Raw genomic sequence first — 20,816 nt, 5'->3', positions numbered from 1 at the left:
TACTGACCTTCACCGAAACAAACTCCAAAAAGCCAATGTTACGCTTGGATCGTTGCTGAAGTTAAAACTGTTTCCATAACGTTACATTTAGGTACGCACCAGCGGAAATGACCAACATTGTAAAGAGAGAGAGAAAGATTAGTTTGGCCCAATGGCGTTGCTTCTTTGGATCCAATAGCCCAATCGTAAGCGTCTATTGCAAAGTCTAGGGTGGTACTTCCTGTATTGCCTTAGTAACCCACATGGAAACGCGCTCCGGTGTGTTTGAAACAGTGGAGTTACCGCTATTCTGACGGGTAGAATTATATATTTTTTTTGTATTTTATTTAATTTCCATTTGCCCTGCACCCTCCTAAGTCGCAGCCATGAAGATCGAGGAGGTGAAAAGCACGACAAAGACGCAGCGCATCGCCACCCACAGCCACATTAAGGGGCTCGGCCTGGACGAGGCCGGGAACGCGAAGCAGTCCGCGTCGGGACTCGTGGGTCAGGAGGCCGCCAGAGAGGTACTGAGTTATAAAAAATTACTGTAAAATACTAGAAAGTTGCTTGTCCAGCGCAGTAAGTCGCCTTGGGCAAAGACGTTAGCTAAAGTAAACGTAATACTTGAAGGGAAGTGCGTTACATGACAGCAGTAAAGTAATAAATATTATTATTGTTATTATTATTATTATTTTTTTTCCTGAATAAATTAGAATACCTAATAAGTGCTTAATTCAACCGGGTCTCATCATATGAGCCAAAGAACCACCCATCTTCAAAATTATGTACTTCACAGTGAAGTTCACTCATGTAAAAAGGTGACTTGTGGTACAGATGTGTTGTATATACTATATAGGCACTGAAATGGTTGAGTGTTTGTAGATCTAATTTTGAATCACCTGCACAGTCTCTGGTTACTGGGTGAGCAGGGTCAGTCCGGGTGGCATCGCTCATTCCTTGCGGTCCTCCCTGCTCACGCACGCGTTGTGTGTTTTTGAGGCTTGTGGCATTGTCGTGGAGCTCATCCGTTCCAAGAAGATGGCAGGGAGGGCAATTCTACTGGCCGGACCCCCTGGAACTGGCAAGGTGAGCGGCATCACAAGGAGTCTTCCACATGTCCAGCAGGGACTCAAAACCATTTAGGTACTTGCAGCTGTTTCAGCTGATGATGAAAGATCAGTGAAGGACACCATCCTGTTGGGTTCATCTCTAAGGTAATGAGGTAATGCCAACGGCTCTGCGTCACTCTGTGCTTCTGCTCCTTCTCAGACAGCGTTGGCCCTCGCCATGGCACAGGAGCTGGGTAACAAGGTCCCGTTCTGTCCGATGGTGGGCAGTGAAGTCTACTCCTCTGAGATCAAGAAGACTGAGGTTCTGATGGAGAACTTTCGACGGGCTATTGGTGTGTGGCGGGGCTATCGTTTTTTTTTTTTGGTGACGTTACAACAAATTGCTTTAGAGTGCTTTTCCCAGAGAAAATTAACAAAGTGAAATTGTATGGGAAAATGAAGATTATTCCATCACCCCTACAAAAAGGGGTCGTGTCAATCAGTTATATCTGTCCACAGATAATTTAGTGGAGTGCACAAGTTGAGAATGATCATTTGTGTGTTAATATAACTTGAGGGGTCGTTGGTGTTTGTTGGATGGATGGATGGATGGATGGATAGATAGATAAAGCACTTGCACCAGTGCCTGAGCACATTTGTGAGTATAAGCTGGGGAAGGTCTTTAACATTCTCAGCTAGTCAGCAGTCTTTAGACACCGTATCCCAGGTCTTTGAGATTTCTTCTCTCCTTCCCATTGAACCCAGTGTCACCCAAACTACTCCGCTATCACATATACGTAAATGAATTCGTCTACACCTCTCAGAAATGTCTCCTGTTGAATGCATAGTTGGTGTTCATCCATTTAGCCTCAACGTAGTTCTCCCTTCTGTCAGGGTTGCGTATAAAGGAGACCAAGGAAGTGTATGAGGGCGAGGTGACGGAGCTCACTCCATGTGAGACAGAGAACCCAATGGGAGGTTATGGCAAGACCATCAGCCATGTCATTATTGGCCTGAAGACTGCCAAGGGCACCAAGCAGCTCAAGGTTTGAAGAAATACAGTGAAATACACCATGAAAATAACCACGTTAATTAAACATTTCAAACACACTTAACCACGGACATGATATATGCACATGCTGTGGTTTGAGTTATGAGCTACTGTAACGTGTAACTGTTCTCTACAGCTAGATCCAAGTATCTATGAAAGCCTGCAGAAGGAGCGGGTTGAGGTTGGTGACGTCATCTACATTGAAGCTAATAGCGGAGCTGTGAAGGTAATGAAATACTCCTGTACTCCTCAACAGCAACGTGCACGCATTGAACGCTTAATGTTGCACAACAAAATGAACGAATGCACTTAACACGCACTCCCAAACTAAACTTGTGCGTTTCCACATTCAGTGCAGGATGACAGGAAGTGTGAGAGCTAGTTGTACAATACAGCTATTGTGTGGGTGAAGTGCAGCACCTGTGTCCCTCAAATTACACCGTGTACCGAGTGACATGCCCAGTGCTAAGGTTACACGGTAGTTCCATACTGAGCCCTTGTCTTCTACTGAACACATTCTACTCTGTGTAGCCAATGACACATTTGTGCCTCGGTCAGCTCACTTCTCTTTCTAATCTGTCAGCTCTTCCTTGTGCCTTGGACTGGATTTCTCATTCCTTCATTTTTCATTGCCTGACTTTATTCCCACTATCTGTCCATCTCAGCTTTGGCCTCTTTCTTCTTGCAGTGTGCTCTGCAACATGTGTTGAAAGGTGCTTGTTGACAGGTTCTTTAATCAGCGCAGGTGGCCAAGTAAGGGGGAAGGAGGAGGCGGACCTTACATTTGTTGCTGTTGACGGCCCTCTTGCGATTTCCCCCTCTCTTTCATCCACCACTGCTGGATATTCAATGTGTTGTCAGACTCCAAGCTGGTAGCAGTTTCATCCCTGCCAGTGTTGGCAGGCTACTGCAAGCAAGCAGAGCAGCAAATCTGCGTGTCTTTCACCTCTGAGATTTTTTTCTGTGCCAGAAAATGTGCCTTTTAAAGTGTTTTTATCTCAGACAAGAAGACATTTACATTTCCTCATGGCATCTTTGAACAAAATGTTTTCATCCTTTTATAACTGCATCTGTGATGGAACTGATTACTCCATTGTCCTATAGAAAGAAGTCATGCAGTTAATGCATTTATAGACAAGGCTGATGGATTTACTGAATGTAAATGAGGGATAAAATTTTGTCTATGGGCAAATGTCTGCTGCAGGAATCCCTTTGAGAAGTTGATGGGATAGGAGGAGGATGCGATGAACCCATGAAGCATTATGTTTTTATATGAATCCTGCTTCAATCCATGTGGTGGATTCTGTAATTGTTACTTACTGGCTTGACTTGAGGTAGTGCTCTAACTAGCCCAGGTGTAAACCTTTTCTTGCAGCAGTGTTTTGCACTGGATGCGTGCCATGTATTTAAATGCTGTACCATTGTGTGTATGTGCCTTTACGTTTGTTATCTCTTTACAGAGACAAGGCCGTTGTGACACCTTTGCTACAGAGTTTGACCTTGAGGCAGAGGAGTACGTACCCCTGCCTAAGGGTGATGTGCACAAGAAGAAAGAGATTGTTCAGGATGTCACGCTGCACGACCTAGATGTGGCCAATGCTCGACCACAGGTGTGAATCTCTCATTCCACGTTCCTGTTGTAGCTATGTCCAGGCAGTCATTATCCCCCAGACAGCTCATACCCCCAGACCCATGCACATTTGTAAACCTCCCTGTGTTGCGCTATGTTTCAGGGTTTTTGAATGCCAAAAACAGACTATCTAAGCATATATAGTTTTCTGGTAGAGATAAAGAATGCATTTTTTATTTTTTGTTTTAAAGAATTGTTCTATCACTAGACAATTATCTGTGACAGGGTACTGTTTAATTATTAAAATTAGTAATTATATTACCCAAGAGAAGGTGTGTGGCTAATGGTATATCTGATTACAGGGGGGTCAGGACATCCTGTCTATGATGGGACAGCTGATGAAGCCCAAAAAAACAGAGATCACAGGTAAAACTAGGCTGTGCCACTGCATATCTGCTAATGAAGTGCATTCTGTGCTAGGACTTCCTGTAACTCGGTCAACTCGTCTCATGCATAGGAAATCTCTCTAGTAAGCTTAGGCAACTGTCCTTAAATTGGGCCTGTTTGTGTGCACTTCTGCAGTTGGACTAATCTGTTCCACTTTTTCTTTCTCTTGCTTTACCTCTCTTCCAGATAAGCTTCGCGGAGAGATCAACAAAGTGGTGAACCGCTACATCGACCAGGGTGTGGCAGAGCTGGTTCCAGGTGTGCTGTTTGTGGATGAGGTGCATATGTTAGATATTGAGTGTTTCACCTACCTGCATCGAGCCCTGGAAAGCTCCATCTCCCCCATTGTAGTATTTGCCTCCAACCGAGGCAACTGCCTTATCAGGTGAGAGCTACTAGGGAAGAGCCACTGGCTAGACCTACTACTGCATACCGCTCTTGTGTGGACTAATAAAACATTCCCCTTATCTTTCTATTTCAGGGGCACAGAGGACATCTCCTCTCCCCATGGGATCCCCCTAGACCTGCTGGACAGAGTTATGATCATCCGCACCATGCTCTACACACCGCAGGAGATGAAACAGGTAATTAATACCACCCCACACTAGAGTTCCCTTTGGTCAATATGTATAACGTTTAGCTTGGCTGACTGATACGCTGTTTCCTGTGTCTAGATCATTAAGATCAGAGCTCAGACTGAGGGGATCAGCATCAGCGAGGAGGCACTTTCTCACCTTGGAGAGATTGGTACCAAAACAACCCTTAGGTGAGAAAACATTGTGTACAATAATAAACTGGGGTTATTAGGTCCAGAGTGCTCTTATTTTCGTTCCTAGAAAATGAGATGCTCACTTGTTCTATCTATTCTACAGGTATGCTGTGCAGCTGCTAACCCCAGCAAGTCTGCTTGCTCGTGTCCAGGGGAAGGAGAGTGTAGAGAGGGAGCAGGTGGAAGAGATCAATGAGCTATTCTATGATGCCAAGTCTTCTGCCAAGATCCTTCAAGACCAACATGACAAGTTCATGAAATGATCTCTTCCTGTGCCCTGTTGTTACCCATCCTTTCCACTTTGATTTTCGCTAGTGCCATTCCTCTCCTACCTATTTGACCTTTCCCTCACCATGATTTTCTTCAAAGTTCAGCAACATGTTAATTATTTTTGAAAGTGACTGTTTAGAAAGCCTGACGAAGATGTTTAATAAATGTGTTTTTTTTTCCAATTTCAGCTAAGTTTGACAGTTATGACTTTTTATATGCAGCAGTTTATCCTCTTGCGTATCTCCTGAAGAAACCTTGTAATTTTTCATGCATTCGAAAGTAGAAAGATTTGTATTTGCATTGTTTCTAAACTACCCCTTGACAGAGCACCACAACCACCTATAGGCTTGAACAAATAGTGCTGTGCATTTTAACACTAATGTAAAAATCACTGTTCTACAAGTCTGTTAGCATTGTCTCGGGTCACCTGCGATAGTCAAAGAACTTTGCCCCTGTAGCTCATTTAACAACCAAAATGCCACACCCAGAGCATGTTTTTATTCAGAGCAAACTACAAAAGACCATCTCTGCTACATTTATTCAGTGCGAACACAACCATTAATGGGGGGAAAAGTGTAATCTAGTGAAAATACGCTAACACAAAGCCAGCCCTTTACAAAAAAAAAAAAAAAAGTAGCTTAGCATAAATTCAGTCAGCCTGTTAGCTTTTCCCCTATTCCAGAAGTCTACTTTCTTCGGGCCGGTGGTTTCTGGATAGCAGTCTCCCCTCCAGAGCGTAAACTGCTGAACACGGAGGGTGCAACCTTCCCCATTTGCTCTGTAGATGACGACAAGCAGTCAGCAACTTAACCCTTTGATTGGCCACTACAGCAAACTGGCAACAGGAAAGCAAATACAGGTAAGTAACACAATGCCCCATTTACGGTGACAAGTGAACAGCAGGTACACAAAAACAGTTCTGTAGAGATATGTACAGTAACTGATAACATGAAACTGGCACTGGAGAATGAACTCCTTGACAAGAAAAAGAAAACTGAGTTGACTAGAGTATTTGAACAGTAGTTCTGTGTGGATCAACAGTAAATGATACATGGTGGACATTTGACTAGATTCAAATTTAGTAAGTGTAAATTTGTGTTCAGTGTCAACTTTCTAGTTAATCATTTTGTTTTTTTTAAAAAACTTTCTACAATTGCAATACACATCTCAAACCTGAGTGTGCGGAACTATGACAGTACAGGACAAAGTTCTCAGATGTGTTGCTATAGAGCCAAAATTAAGAACTTTGCTCACCACACTCCTTCATGACCTCAAAGGTTTTACCCCTCAGTTCAGGCTTGGACGCTAGTTTTTCTCTGGCTTCAATCAAGTCCTCCTCTTTCATCTCAGGACGATTTTTCTTGGCCATTTCCTCCTCTTCAGATTGAGGCTGGGGAGGATAGTTAATAAGTGATGGGAAAAAAAAATACCCCCCCCCCCCATGGCCTACCAGATTCAGTAGACTAACCTATATTGATTTCTGTTACATAAATACCTTTACCCTGGATAAAACAATTTTTAAGTCTGATTTCATCCTGCAACTGCAAAGAACTTGAAAATTGCAAACCTTGGCATGAATCCCCCCCCAGCTCCTACTTTACACATGTACGACTTACCTGAGACATGGCTTGTACCGCACCGAGTAAGAGATCCACAGGGGTCTGTAAAGAGGACACAAACGTCGGACCAAGTCTGTTGCCGATATTCTCTTCCTACTGCCAGTTCCCGACCCAGCCCAGTATATACACAGTGACTCTCTGGTGGGCCATCATTCTGTTAGCGATCTCAACAGTCTGTAAGCCCCGCCTTCTCCCCCTCTCTGCCTGTTCTCATGGAGTATTATTAGGTATGACGTGACACACAAGATTGCCTGAAGTGGTGTTGCCCACTTTTCCAACAAACTTACAGTGAACCACTGAACAGGACAAAAACAACCCCCACCCACCTTCTCCAAGCCAAGAAGTTTAATACTCTTTTGCACCTTTGGTGTCTCAACATTTCAGCTGTTTCCTGAAAATTTCTCTTGACACCCTGACAAAGGTGGTCACATGGTAACTGTGCCTGGTTCTGTTTAATGTTTCCCTCTGTTTGCATTTAACAGTGCTGTGTCCACCCACATTCCTTTAGTGTTAGATATAATTGCACAGTCTGCATGGGAGCAGGGGGGGCAAAAATAAAAAGTCTTTTCTGGGAAAACCAAACAAATTTAAACCATGTGAAACTATTAGATTCCCCTTTTTAATCACACATTGTCTGCTGAAAAAGTATCAGGAAGAACTATTGTACAATCACCTTTTTAAACACAAATAAGTCTCACAAGACACTTCCCTATTTAAAACAGTTCTATTGACAATCTCGCAGCTTTATGACCCCAGCCTAAACATCTACAGTAGCTCATTCCAGCACTTACTTTGCATATCAGGTCAAGAATGTCTAATATTGACCCAGAAAACAATGCACACAAAAATCAAGACAATCATAGTCAAGTAAGAACTTCACCATTTGGTTTAATATTATATAAACTTTATTGTAAATATGTATGTATAAGTATGCAAGTCCTAGTTGCAATTGCAATCTCTCAATATGTGCAGGTGGAAGTGATAGTACCACAGAACACTTTCTAGTTCTTTCATCTCACCTTTACCATACCCTGCCATGACCTGTCAATCTAGCATGGTCCAACCACATAAGTTTAAAGTGTAACATAGCTGATGTGAGAAACACCATGGTCCCTTTAACACAACAAACAAAGAAAAGAAACAGAGGAAAAGTATCAGTCTCTAAAAGTTTGACATCCAGAGGAATAAAGGGGGGGGGGGGGAATGGAAAAGGCCAAGTGCCAGTGTTGCATGCCTGTTGTCTGTCCCTTGTGTGTACTTCCGTGTTATTTATCAGAGTGCGAACTCTGCACTCTAACGGAGATATACAGTATTCTTCCACAATGAAGTGTCTAGTAAGTACCACCAGCTGGATCCACTACCCAGAAATCGCTGCCTGAACAGACATGCTCTTCTAGTTTACAACATTACAGATTCCTCCCCAATGACAGCAGGTACAAGTCTGTGTGGTAACGTACTTGCTTTCTAAGTCAGAAGCAGAATCCAGATGCCAGTCAGGATACTTAAGTTTTGGCACTCTTTGCCACCAGCAAAGAGACATCATTAATTGCTGATATTCTCTCAATCATGGGGTCATGGCTATATAGGATAACCATTTACCAGAATAAAAATCAACCCTCAGAATAAAAGGTTTCCTTAAGGAATGTGTATTGTGAGATATGAACACAAATTTTCATATGTGGAACAAAGCAGGATGCACACATGTGACATGGACCTCCCTCTGACACATGGGAATGTAAGACAGGCAGACAGCAAAAGTCTGGCCAGGAGAAATACAGAGACATGTCTGCATCACTATATTTCAAATGAGGCAAGAACTGCAGAAGATTTTGTTTTCTGGAGAGAGAAAGCCTTGGCCACAAATCTACACACAGCATGAAAAGAGAATCTCAGGAAATCTCACTGTTTGGCAAAGAACAAAACAACACAAATACAACAGCAATTTCATGACATAAAACAAGATGAGCATTAACAATTACAATAAATAATAGATTTTGATCAATTTCCCATGAGCTGTCCAATGGAAGCCAGTGTGAATTTGAACACTTGCTCCCAAATGACCAGGAGCCTGCACTGACCGCTAAGCCATTAACAGCTAACACTCACAAAGGAAGAAGGAATTGACATGTCAGTAAATTAAAGTTACATTTGTTGAGTATCAAATGAGCTCACAATATACCTTCTACAGTCGTTTGCTTCTCCAGAAGAAGTAGACACATCCACCGTTGTGGTCATTCACAGTTTAATACCTAGCCTGTGTCCTCAAAGTAACCACACAGAGACTGGTAACAGCAGCAGCAGCACTGTCCTTCCCTTTTCTCATGTCTCAGGACCAGACATGCCTGCAGTGACACTCACAGAACATGGGCAAATACGTTCACACTGACAGTACTAGGCTGCAAAAGAAATAACTTAATTTGCTAACAGGTAAAGGACACACGTGACTACACTACTATTTTAAGGACTACAAGAAACTTCCCATGATTTTCAGATGAATCCAAGATTTCCTCCCTAAAAATAAATTCGATCACCATCTAGTGTCATCTTGCCTGTACACTAGTCCACAATGAACAGCCTTGATGCACAGTCACGCTTAAAAAGATCCCATACCCAAAAGAACCCCCAGGTACACACCAAAATCACTCACTCAATCACAGGAAATTGGTTTGCAGGTTTTACAGCAACATAGCACAATAAGGCAATCTGTAATGCCCCACCTTTTAGCCAAACAACAGGAGAGAATGTTAATTTAACAGCATATGGTTAATGTTCCTTTGTTTATCAGGCACAAAGCATTGCTTTGTTCTTTTCTCCTTGGTCTTCTATACTGGATTTGCAATCCGTTCTGCACAGAATCCATTTTAAGAGCTGGAGGCAGGAAGTGCTCCCAAAACGACACTCTGAAGCACTGGTAGTCCTCAACACAGCCCCTTTGCCCACCGACAGCTAGGCATTAAGTTTAAGATTAGAAAGGCTCTAGTTTCCACTAAAACCAGGAAGGAAGGAAAAGTTTAAGGGCAACAAGGGGTACAGAGACAAGACAGTCAGACAGGAAGGCCTAAGCGATGCTTCTTCTTTTTGATGGGTTTGAGGCCTGTCAGGCGGCGCATGTCCTCTTCTACATCCGAGTCATCCATCTCATCATCAGCTGAGATCAGAATCTGGATAGAAGGAGCACAAAATCATGAATCTTATTTCTGTGACATACTATAGGCTCATTACTAAAATGTTTTTATCTTCTATTAGCTTTAAACACCACATCAAACCATTTCACTACTTTTTTGCTTATCTCACCTCAGATTCAGACTCATCATGGGAGAGTGCTCGTCTGTAGCGTACTTTACTGCCGCCCCGTGGGTCATCCCCGGCCCCTCTTTCCTCTAGCTTGGCTTTTGTCCTGCCCTTCTTCATCAGGAAGTTATCAACAACCCAGAACATGAGAGCCTGGTAAAAAGTGAAAAAGCTCTCATTCTAAATTCATTTTAGACAGTATAGACTTTTAAACTACAGACACACATTTAAAGTGACAGACGTATTTAAATGGACTTCCATTAATGAACACTCCTTACTCATGACTCCCCCCGCCCCAACAGCCGTATTAGTGGACTTAGAGAAGATATAAAATATATAAATACATACACAATTTCATGAACAAACATGTATGATGACAGAATATATGTGTAAGGTTGTTGCTCATCCATCCTAATGGTCGAAAATCAGCCTGACAGGTCTCACAATGACAATATTGGTAGCAGTACTTTAGATAAATGTAAACAGGTATACGGCAGATAATAGTCACTTACATTAACAAAAAAGGGGACGATGAAAATAACAATGGCCAGCTCCAATTGTGGATTCTCGATTGGGTTCAAAAGAGCAAGCTGGAATATTCATGTATACACACAGAGCATGAATGGACCAAAGAAATTTCATTCAAATTATATATTAGTACACTCCATACATTTTTTTTTTGATAAAAGTCACAAGGCAGCAGTTTATCAATATTTACACTGCAAGACAGCAGAGTAACAGGGAGATTTCTGAATAATCATTCAGACAAATACTACAGTAATATAATATGCACACAATTATGCATTTTTTTAAATTATGTTATTAGTAAAACATGCAGTGGTGTTGACAGGTTAAAAACAAAAGCTAATAGTACTAACAGATTTTACTGTGCGGTACTCATGGTAAAGTGGAACACAATGTGTACAATATTGTGTGGTACAGCAATGGTGCAGTGTGTTTCAGTGCATGGTACAATGGTATGCAGTGTGTGATACACTGATTGTACTGTGGTATGTAGCTATATAGCACATGGTACAGTGATGGTACAGTTATTCAGTGTTCACTTATGTGCAACTCATCACATCAAACCCCAAGAGCTACATCCCCACATCATTTGCTTGGGCAAAAGCATGTCCCACTAACCTGCTTCCACTGTGGAATGAGCAGGACTAGGATGATAAGGACCTTCTCAAATATCATGATGACAATGTACAGGGCACACTGACCCGCCCAAGCTGAGCACTGCGCTGGTTCCCCTGTTGCCATGAACATGAAGAGTCATTGCCATCAATGTGAGAGATATACTGCACAATGTTTGTCTTTACCTTCAAGTTCCACAGCTAAAGTAACCATAATATCCCACCTTGATTACAAACCAGAACTACACAATAAACAGCACACATTTTTGCAGCTGCATCTGTTTCTCATATGGACATATTCCTTCTTTGATATCTGCTGTATAATAGGGGGAATTTGTTAAGAGTCTCCTTTGACACTGACTATACACATGAATTGTCTCCATTCTCTCATCTCTCTGCGCTAAATGCAGCAGATATAAAATGTATCTACACTGCCCAGGCTGGAGACTTCCCTGAACACATGCTGGTAAAATGATGCCACCTGGTGGACCACTAAGGGTCATACACCAGGTGGAATCATCTAACATAAACCTCCCCCCCCATTATACAGCAGCATACACAGGTTCATGAATGTTTCCCCCCCCCCCCCCGCCTTTTATTTGCAAAATGTGTAGTGGGACAAAAGAATTTTTTTTTTTTTTTTAAATCTTATTAAATACAAGACGACTAATTTATAACTGCAACACATGTGAAAAGGGCACTGAAAAGCTTCCCTTACCATACTCTCCAAAGCGCAACGAATCCCACTGCTGCCACTCCACCAGCACGCTGACAGCACGCACACCCCCATAAATCAGAAGCATACCCAAAGAGGCATCCAGGAGGAAGTTAATGAGGTACCTAACAGCCAATCAGATGTATACATCAACAACCAGCCAAAACATAAAAGTGCATATATACTTAATGCCCCAGTGCAAACAACAAACTCTAAGGTATGGATGAGAGTTTACATACTTCAAAGAAATGCACTCACAGCGAGCACGGATCCTCCTCTGTGAGGTCAGACAGGTAAACATTAGCAAAGTGAATGAAGAGCATTCCTATGGCTTGCTTAGAGGTGTCAAGGAACCTGAGGGGGAGAGAGTTTACCTTTGTTACAATATAAAGACACTCAGGAGTAGTGAAGGAACCAAAAATAAAATGAATGACTTGTCTATACTTCATTTGCAGACTGTTTCGCACCCACATACAGTATGGACGTGGTTACAATGTACAACCAGAACAGATGTAGTTTTCTAATGTGAAATAAAGCAACAAAAACTGCATATATAATATTGCTTCCAGCACAACTGGGAAGAAAAAAATATTAGTACAAACAAATTGTGTCTTCAGCAGGGTGGTGAATTATCCTTTGGAAGTAAATGGTTTTACTGAATGAAGCTGCAGAGTGTTAAAGATGTACTAGTGCTTTACCAGATCCTCCATGGTCTTCTCTCATGCTTAGGTTCCCTGAAGCGCTTCACTGCCAAGGAAAAAGAGATGCAAGTCAAATCCAAACCCTTTTGCTTCTCACTTTCACTTCTCAGCTCAGCCAAACAAGCAACACCGAGGAGCTTCTCTCTCCATTATTTACCAACACCTTAGATGTAAATGTTTATAACTCATTGGTCATACAAAGAAATATATTTACACTCCGTTTTGTTCATTTGGACATATCAAAACATTATAGCATATATATCTACAATTACTGAAATCCATAAGACACTGGTGACTTGCAATTCTGGATGGATGGATGGAAGGATGGATCTCAACGGCATAAGTCAAAAAGAACCCTGCTAATACTTGGCTCCTACATCCAGACTTAGTATCAGAGTTAAAACACTCAATATGAATTATATTCTTCCTGCTGCCTGTGCTAATTTCCATGCTTTGCATTGAGCGCCTTTCATTTTGAAAAGGCTGTACTGCATATTTTTGTTCCAGTAAGACTGAATTTGTGAGGCTTTTTTCTGGCCAACACTCATTAAATGAAAATGAATAGAACACTTGTCTATGGGATTGCATGTTCATCACACTGTCTACAGACATTCAAGTTATAAGGACACCAGGTATCATCGTCATGTTGGTTTAGGTCTCATCTGTTACAAACAGAACAGTGTCATCTGATGCAACACCTTGCTTTGTTTCCATGACAACACACACAACCAAATCTCCTACTGGCTCCAAGAAACACATTTAGTTCAGAACTAAGTGAAATGACTGCATTTAGGGTTTTCTTTTTATCAAGGCCTTGGGGCATATGCCAAACTTCCAGTCAAATCCACTAAGAAAACCGATTTTTACACTGCGAACTGCAGACTGAACCCCGAGATCAAAGTCCTAGCAAGCAGATAACTGGAAAAACTCACTTAAAAAAAATTAAAAAACCAGCACTGTAAAAGCAACTACATCAACCAGAACACCCAGCTATACTCTACCCAGTGGCTATAACAGTCCTCCAGTACTGCAGCTGTAAGCCACTTAATTTTTTGAGCTTTCATTCTGAATACAAAGAAAGAAGAGTTTATACACACATCCTCCAGGATAAAGAGAAAGAAAAACAGTTTATGCTTTACGGACACATCTCAAGCAACACACAGTAACCTTCATTCATGAATTGGAAGTTCCTACTACCTAGGGAGGCACAGTAAGTGTAACATAATGGCACCACTCTGCTTCTACATTTTTATAGGGCACCCATTTCTTTCAATACAGTAGTAAAGGAAACGGTGATCTGACGTCAATGCTCAGGTCAACTGCAAAAATATGCAACCATGAGGGACTCCAACAGGGTATGAAAAGAGCTGAAACAACTCGTTGGTCACTCTCAGATTTGCAAGGAGTCCATCCTGGAAATCCAGCTGAAGCAGAAATCTCTGTCCTGCACTGGTGTTTACTGCCCAGTGCAGGGCAGATCTGCACCATAGAAAAAGTGCATGGTATGTTATTCTTATTGTGAGATGAGGAAAGAGAAAATTTCTTTGTTCACGGTGCTAAGTGTCAGAGCCATGGACTTGCAATCTGAAAAACCTGGAATGGAACACACACTTCTGCTTTAGTATCCTTGGTCAAGGTACCCACTACAAACTGATAAAGAAATTAACCTGCTTTAAAAAAAATTTGTGAATAATTTAAAAGTAGCTTAATATCCAAACATATTATTCTTTCACTAAGTCAGCATAGAAAAAATAATCAGTTAAAACTAATACTGCTGTGCAGGAATAAATGGTATGTTTATAGACTCCAAAATTCAATGAAGAGACCATCCACCTTTCCTTCCAATTTCAATAACCACTTGTCCTGAGAAGGGTCATCGTCAACTGAAGACTATCCCGAAAGCATTGGGTTCAAAGCTGAGGGGGGTACACCCTGGACGGGACTGGCAATGCCATCCTTTTATGTTGAACAGATGATTGCTAGGTTATTTCACCAGTCAAATCAATGGATATGACTGGGTAAAACCTGTGGCTACACAGAAGTGAATAGCTAATTCCCTGCTTATGTAGAGGAGATTCTGGAAGCCTGCAAGATGGACAATGGGGATAAACATGAGAGAGGCTACAACATTTGACACTTCTCACACAGAAGGAAAAAAACACTCAGGATAAACAGGTTTGGCTGCCATAACTTGCACCTACCCGATTACAGAAACACAAACCATTCAACTACAAACTGAAAGCACATTTATAAAACCCTACATAAGAACCAAGAGTTTTTACTGTATCTTCAGTAAACACCCAAGACCCTGACACACTTCAAAACCAGATGATCTCACAGCAAGAGATACTATTTGGCCAATTATATATGGAGAAGCAAAAGAACAGGCTCATTTGAGCAACCTGGTAAGACTTCAGTATGAATGACAGCTTGGAAATGCTCGTGTGATGTTAAAATGTATGTGCTTACAGTTCAATTTAATACCCAGCCATACTAAACAGAGCATTAAAAACCCAGTCCTATAATATTATAAAATTAAGTAGTACAATCAAGGTGGTTCAAGTTATAGACACCGGGACATGTTCTTACACGTAAACTATGTTTAGTCTTTCTTCCCTGTTAGTGTTATACCAAAAAAAGAATCATTTGCTCTTTTTCCTTATAACTATCCAACAGTACTTAACAGTAACGTAACACTGGTTTTATAATCCTCTGCATTACGTCTACATTCATAAACCGATGAAGCATGGCTATGATAAAGCAGAATATTACATGTAAGACCCTTTGGTGCCTTGTGATCAGTGTGCACTGGATTCAAGTCCTGCTGCTAAATTTGCCAATAAGAACTCAGTAGGATCTGGATTCAAAATTAGAAAAACATCTCAATTCAGCATTCAGAGGGAGAGTTAATTAAATGTTACATTTTCACACTGTATAATTTTATTAGCAAAAACCCATGACAGCAGAAACAAAGAGACCCCTACAATAAATCAGCACTCCAACTGTGCGTAAAACGGTATGTGGTTACTGCTCACGCAGAGCTGGCAGTGCTGTGGCCTGCCGAGAAATGTGCTCAACTGCAGCCTGCTACAATGCAGAACTGAAAGTGATCTGTTTCAGTCCTGCACATATTTACAGGAACAAAACCAAACACCAGTTCCCTGAAAGGGGCTTTCAAATCTTCTTGATATACAGTCCAAGTTGTCAGTTGGTTACATACAAACACTACCTCCAATGTGCCAGCGTTGTTCATATGCTATAAGCTACAGACATTATGACGAGTCACATAATATGTCTGGGAATATTATTCACTTGATTTAATCTAAATAACTGCAGGACCTGCTGTGGTTAATAAGGTAGACTGAACCCAAGGCAAATAACTCATTCAAGGAACCACTTAATTTCTATTCCATTGTCATCATCGGCGCTAAGAACCGCTGTGCCACAACAAATGCTCGAACCCATGCAGTTTAGTGTACTTACTAACTAAACAGTACAGGACACCATGTGATGCAATCATCATCCAGGTTCTTTTCATGACCTGAATGATCAAGGTATATGGTCTTGCAGCTACCAGTGTGACTGAGTGTCTCTGGAGATGATCAGCTGCCAGGCAGCCTGGTAGAGATATACAATGAAAAAAGTCACAGGAAAGGAGATGAAACTCAGAGTTACAAAAGCAGCATGTATTATCGAACACAGAACAGAACCTGGTGGATGGGACCTGCTGCCAGTCATTTAACCAAAAGTAACTGGAACTGCTTCAGGTGCAAGACTACACGCTAGGTAAATTCCCAAATCAATATGATACACAACAAAATAATGTAAATTATACTTCTGGCACCGATTGTATTTGACTCAAAAGCCCTTTGCCAGACACAAACTCCCTTACAACTGACCAACATCCTGTTAAAACTAAGCCAACTCATGCTACATTCTTAACTGTACCGCTGATATTTTGACAATATGTCCTTTCCTACTGTCACCTTTAACCCTCGGACTATTGCCTACATGATTCTCTTTGTTTTTATACACAAGTGATGACTGAGGCAGAAGAGGGGAACAATGGGGAACCTTATGTTGAACAGCTCAGATAACCTGCACACCATACAGAGCATAAGAAAAGCATGCTGGTGAACTATGTGGTGTGAAATAGTGTTGTTTTTCACAGACCAGCTGGAGCTTCATGTCCAGGCCAGAGTGGGCAGCTACATCTGAAGACAGGGCCTGAAGACAGCATGAGGTGGACCTACAACCTACATTTCCCTCACACCGACTTAAGTAGCAGATGCACACAGAACAAGCTGAAACATGCACAGGAGAGAGGCGGAATGACATGGCACCCCAGTATGGTTCTACACGGAGGAAGGAATTTCAGCAAAATTTCATTACAACACAGTGTTTCCTGTCTGGCTCACTCAAGCACAAGTCACCCGATTCCTCCAAAATAATCAAAAGTGATAACTGAATCAAGTTTAACAATATATGGCTATAATTAAAATGTCATACAAAGAGGTCATTGCCCTTCCATTATTAACAATTCTGCAAGATTTCATCTTCTGTAGGAAAAAAAGTTAAGTAAAGAGAATCTTTGAACTAACTGCCTGCATCCCATTAATTATAACTACTCATTCACTAAAATAGTATTAATTAAGTCTTATCCATATAGTGCTACACTGGTCAGGACCAATGTGCAGCTTCTCAAAAGTTATGCTGCATAATCATACTAGTTTGAGTAATAATTGTCCATTAGCAAACTGCAAAATAGAAATTACTGTGGATGAGAAACAAAGACAAATTCATAAATGTAATTTTGTCAAACTCTTCAAAAATTAGTTTGCGACAGTCTATCGGTATATATGTATTAATTTCAACCAGGCCCAATGAGTGTGGAGCCAGCAGGGCCATTTGGCCTTTGCAGCACCCCATCCACAGATGCATTGTAACATAATATACAAACCAGTTGAGCCCAAGTGCCTAAAGCTAAATAAAATTATACTGTCATGTATTCTACAAATATTTTCAGATGCCACTCTTTACATTAAAATATTCTTACCCCTCTTCCGAAACATTGAGGGAACCTCACAATGTGACCCAAGCTCTCAGAGTGCCTGTTTTCCATGTCCCGAGTCTGGAATTCGCTTGACCCTTCGAAATCAATTGTTTAAAATGACGCATGAAAATAAATGTAAAAAGGAACGAATGTGAACTTTTTACACGATTCTCACATTCCACTTCTCTATTCTGTCAGTGCAGTTCATATTTTGTAAGGCAGAGTTACTGGGTAATGAGGATATGGGCTGGGTTAAAGAACTAGTCACAAACACAAAGATATGGTCAGCGATTATTGTGCTGTAACAGGGACAATCATTTAATAATGATTTAATTTCACTCTAGGAACAAAGAAGAAACTGCTACGGTTTACCGTAAGTTCCTGTTGGAGTGGCAGAGATAAAACCAAGTGACTGGGCTTGTGCAGGACCTGAACGACCCAGGACTTGGAAAGGGCAAAATACCCAACTGTTTACAGAGGGTATCAACAGAGACAGAATTTCTCATTTCCTGCCCCTAAAAAAAGATAGAATCCTGCGATTTTAGCAAAATGGACACTTTTTCCCCACCATCAAGATAAAAACAAACACAAAACACTGTTGATATAGCAACATATAGCATCATACTGCAGACAAAACACAGCGTTTTGGCTACTGGCATAATATACTCACACATTAGTGTGCTGAAGGCCACCACCCCCAGGAGGCCCTGCAGGAAGATGCCAAAGGAGTCCATCAGCGCACCATTCTCGCAACCTCGGTACGCGCTCTCCTGGGTGGAGCCGGACGACGAGGAAGAGTTCATGGGCGAAACGCGCGCGAGCACGATGCCCAAATGGTCCCCGTCCCCGGGATGGGACACCATCCTCAGCCCATCGTTCGCCATGGCTAAAGGATGAGTCAGGGGGAAAACTGGACCGCAGAGAGCAACCCAAAGTCAGCGCGAGGCAGCTGAGACATTAAACAACTTGGCGAGAGCGTCCGTCTCGGTACGGGAGACTCTGCTTTAGGTGGACAGTGCATGGACACCTCCGAGGCCAGGGACTGGGGGTTTGACCTCAGCTTGATGGACGAACATCAATTCCTCTTCTTCCAGTCGACTCATATTATCTGCTGTTTAGGAAGCGGAGAATGTCTTCAGTTACTTTTACGTACATCAATGCTTTATGACAGTTCAGTTGTGTTTAACTTCAAAAGCGGTTGAACATGATGGATTCCAGCTCTCTAAGGTGAACATTCCCACAAAAAACCTCGCCTCTCAAGCGGTACTGAGTTGCTGAGACAGCACAGAACGGGGCAAGTACGACACATTCGCAAAAAAAAACGACACCTTTTGTATCCAGCTAATGGGGTCACGTCACGTGTCTCGCGCCGCTGGCCCTCGAGCGCGCCGTCACGCTCGCGTGCTGTACCCGCTGGCGGCTCTCAGCGACACCAGCTGCGCCCGGTTATGTTCCTCGCAGCGGTACAAACACTTTGCAGTTTAGACGCGAGTGCTCCATTTTTGGCTCCTGACGTTAGCAACTGCTGAGGTACACCGCGTACACACACATCATCATCATGTGTCTAACTTTTCCAAAAACAAACAGAACGCAGAGAGAAAGTTCAAAAGAACCTCCTCAACCACAAACACAGTTCACTACGGTTCCCATCTTCTCCCGTTCGTTTGACTAAGTCGCAGCAAGCAAAGTACTACTAGATTCGTTGTTTCACCTCAGAAGAAGATGATGTAAGCAGGCAGCTCCTGTCTCTTTCTCTCTGTTGTGTAGTAGGTCAACGTTCTTCTCTTTGAACAAAATAAAACTTGATTTAAAAACACCAAGCGGAGGTCATGACGACCGTCGACGTGTTAACACCGGCGCCATCCTCTCCTGGTTCGGGACTGCAACGCAGAGCTAGCCGGTTCGGTTAGCCAAACACCAGGCGGGGTGGTGTGTGACACTACTAGCCAGCGTAGCTTAGGTTAGCCACATTGATTGAGTAAATACGCTAAAGCTCTAACAATATGATGCTCTAGAGCTTACAGATTCCAAAAAGGTTGATTTTGCTACACGCTGTGAACAAGCCCGCTACACAGTTCCAACGTTCCCACGTCTCTTTCTTTTCGCGTTGGACACCAGCCTTTCCAGCTGCTTCCGTGCACACTCATTCCCAGCTCCGGCGCCATGACGTATGTAATCACGTTGTTGATCGAACTGAATTCTGGGATTTGTAGGTCAAGCGACACTAGCATAAGTGTTTCGTACACTCAACTACCGAAATGGCCCGTTTAAAACTTTTTCGAAGAATGCCACTTCACTTGATATAATATGAAACTACGTTGAAAGGTGGAGAGTGTAGCGCTTTTACGGTTAAGTGGCATGGCCCCTTGAGTAGTCTGCTGATAAAGTTACACTCCAAGTTTTATTTAAAAAAAGTAGGATATAACATATCTAATATTGGAAAATTCTATTTGTTACTATCCAGATGAAAAACAACACTTGAAAATAAAGGAGTCATTTCCCCAAAATGTGGTTTATTTATCATTGGTTTTAAATAGCAATCATATTCCACAAAAGTATATACAATTTAATTTACATAAACAAACCCATAGCCAGTTTTTATCTATTGCGATTATTTTCACCTCAAATACCAGAAAAGGAAAATAAAATCAACATGCAGGACAACTGATTTTTCGGTGACTTCTATGAAAGAGAGGGTTAATTAAGAGACAACTTCACCAACGTTGCTTAAATAGAACGAACAGTTGAAAGACAAATGCAGATTTATCTACAGGAGTCAGCTCAAATGCTAAACAAAGAATAAATGTTGGGACAGCCAGGAAGTTACACTGCATATTATGAAATTTACAGCTTCTATAATACTGTTACCTGAATAAACAAAGTTATTAATTTCTGCCACACCAGAGAAATTCTTGCAGTTTTTGCACAATACCCAAATCCAACTTCAATATAGATTTTCTTAAAAAAGAAGAAAGTGTACCCTTTAAAGCTCTCAGCTGGATCTATGGTAATTGCTCCTTTTTCCTGTCAAAAAAGGTTTAAAGTTCACATCTAATCAATACCTTTAATGAATCACCATCACATAAACTTTTAAAATAAAGAACATTTCTTAAAAGACCCATTATGTCAATAAGGATTGACTGGGTGGGTATAAGACAAA

At 41.7% G+C, this 20,816-nt stretch overlaps 3 protein-coding genes across 3 annotated transcripts; 1 reads left to right on the top strand and 2 right to left on the bottom strand.

Annotated features, from left to right (window-relative positions):
- Nucleotides 1–216: 216 nt before the first annotated feature.
- Nucleotides 217–5,307, top strand: ruvbl1 (RuvB-like AAA ATPase 1). Its single transcript, XM_018756584.2, has 11 exons — nucleotides 217–506; nucleotides 982–1,068; nucleotides 1,252–1,384; nucleotides 1,926–2,077; nucleotides 2,219–2,308; nucleotides 3,543–3,692; nucleotides 4,015–4,078; nucleotides 4,286–4,484; nucleotides 4,581–4,683; nucleotides 4,774–4,865; nucleotides 4,972–5,307. The coding sequence occupies exons 1-11, from the start codon at nucleotides 366–368 to the stop codon at nucleotides 5,129–5,131; spliced, it is 1,371 nt and encodes a 456-aa protein (XP_018612100.1). The 5' UTR covers nucleotides 217–365; the 3' UTR covers nucleotides 5,132–5,307.
- A 285-nt stretch (nucleotides 5,308–5,592) lies between these two features.
- On the bottom strand, nucleotides 5,593–6,929 carry LOC108936981 (musculoskeletal embryonic nuclear protein 1-like). Its single transcript, XM_018756665.2, has 3 exons — nucleotides 6,755–6,929; nucleotides 6,393–6,528; nucleotides 5,593–5,916 (listed from the first exon to the last, which is right to left on the bottom strand). The coding sequence occupies exons 1-3, from the start codon at nucleotides 6,761–6,763 to the stop codon at nucleotides 5,825–5,827; spliced, it is 237 nt and encodes a 78-aa protein (XP_018612181.1). The 5' UTR covers nucleotides 6,764–6,929; the 3' UTR covers nucleotides 5,593–5,824.
- A 250-nt stretch (nucleotides 6,930–7,179) lies between these two features.
- stimate (STIM activating enhance) lies at nucleotides 7,180–18,959 on the bottom strand. The gene is made up of 8 exons (XM_018756664.2): nucleotides 18,327–18,959; nucleotides 12,601–12,649; nucleotides 12,161–12,256; nucleotides 11,906–12,027; nucleotides 11,192–11,304; nucleotides 10,561–10,638; nucleotides 10,052–10,201; nucleotides 7,180–9,918 (listed from the first exon to the last, which is right to left on the bottom strand). Exons 1-8 carry the CDS (start codon nucleotides 18,538–18,540, stop codon nucleotides 9,802–9,804), a joined length of 939 nt encoding a protein of 312 aa, XP_018612180.1. The 5' UTR covers nucleotides 18,541–18,959; the 3' UTR covers nucleotides 7,180–9,801.
- Between the last annotated feature and the right edge of the window lie 1,857 nt (nucleotides 18,960–20,816).

The sequence above is a fragment of the Scleropages formosus genome, chromosome 2, assembly GCF_900964775.1.
Source record: "Scleropages formosus chromosome 2, fSclFor1.1, whole genome shotgun sequence".
Taxonomy (NCBI): domain Eukaryota; kingdom Metazoa; phylum Chordata; class Actinopteri; order Osteoglossiformes; family Osteoglossidae; genus Scleropages; species Scleropages formosus.
Note: the sequence above shows the minus strand (reverse complement) of the source record. Positions and strands in the feature narration are given on the sequence as shown.

Excerpts from the sequence above, each read along its gene's own strand:
- stimate (XM_018756664.2), bottom strand. The coding sequence starts at position 18,540 with ATGGCGAACGATGGGCTGAGGATGGTGTCCCATCCCGGGGACGGGGAC. Across the intron at positions 12,650-18,326 it reads GGCCTTCAGCACACTAATGT|TGAAGCGCTTCAGGGAACCT; the intron begins GTGAGTATATTA and ends TTTCCTTGGCAG. Across the intron at positions 11,305-11,905 it reads GTTGCGCTTTGGAGAGTATG|GGGAACCAGCGCAGTGCTCA; the intron begins GTAAGGGAAGCT and ends TCATGGCAACAG.
- ruvbl1 (XM_018756584.2), top strand. The coding sequence starts at position 366 with ATGAAGATCGAGGAGGTGAAAAGCACGACAAAGACGCAGCGCATCGCC. Across the intron at positions 1,069-1,251 it reads GACCCCCTGGAACTGGCAAG|ACAGCGTTGGCCCTCGCCAT; the intron begins GTGAGCGGCATC and ends GCTCCTTCTCAG. Across the intron at positions 3,693-4,014 it reads TGGCCAATGCTCGACCACAG|GGGGGTCAGGACATCCTGTC; the intron begins GTGTGAATCTCT and ends ATCTGATTACAG.
- LOC108936981 (XM_018756665.2), bottom strand. Across the intron at positions 5,917-6,392 it reads TGAGGTCATGAAGGAGTGTG|AGCAAATGGGGAAGGTTGCA; the intron begins GTGAGCAAAGTT and ends CGTCATCTACAG.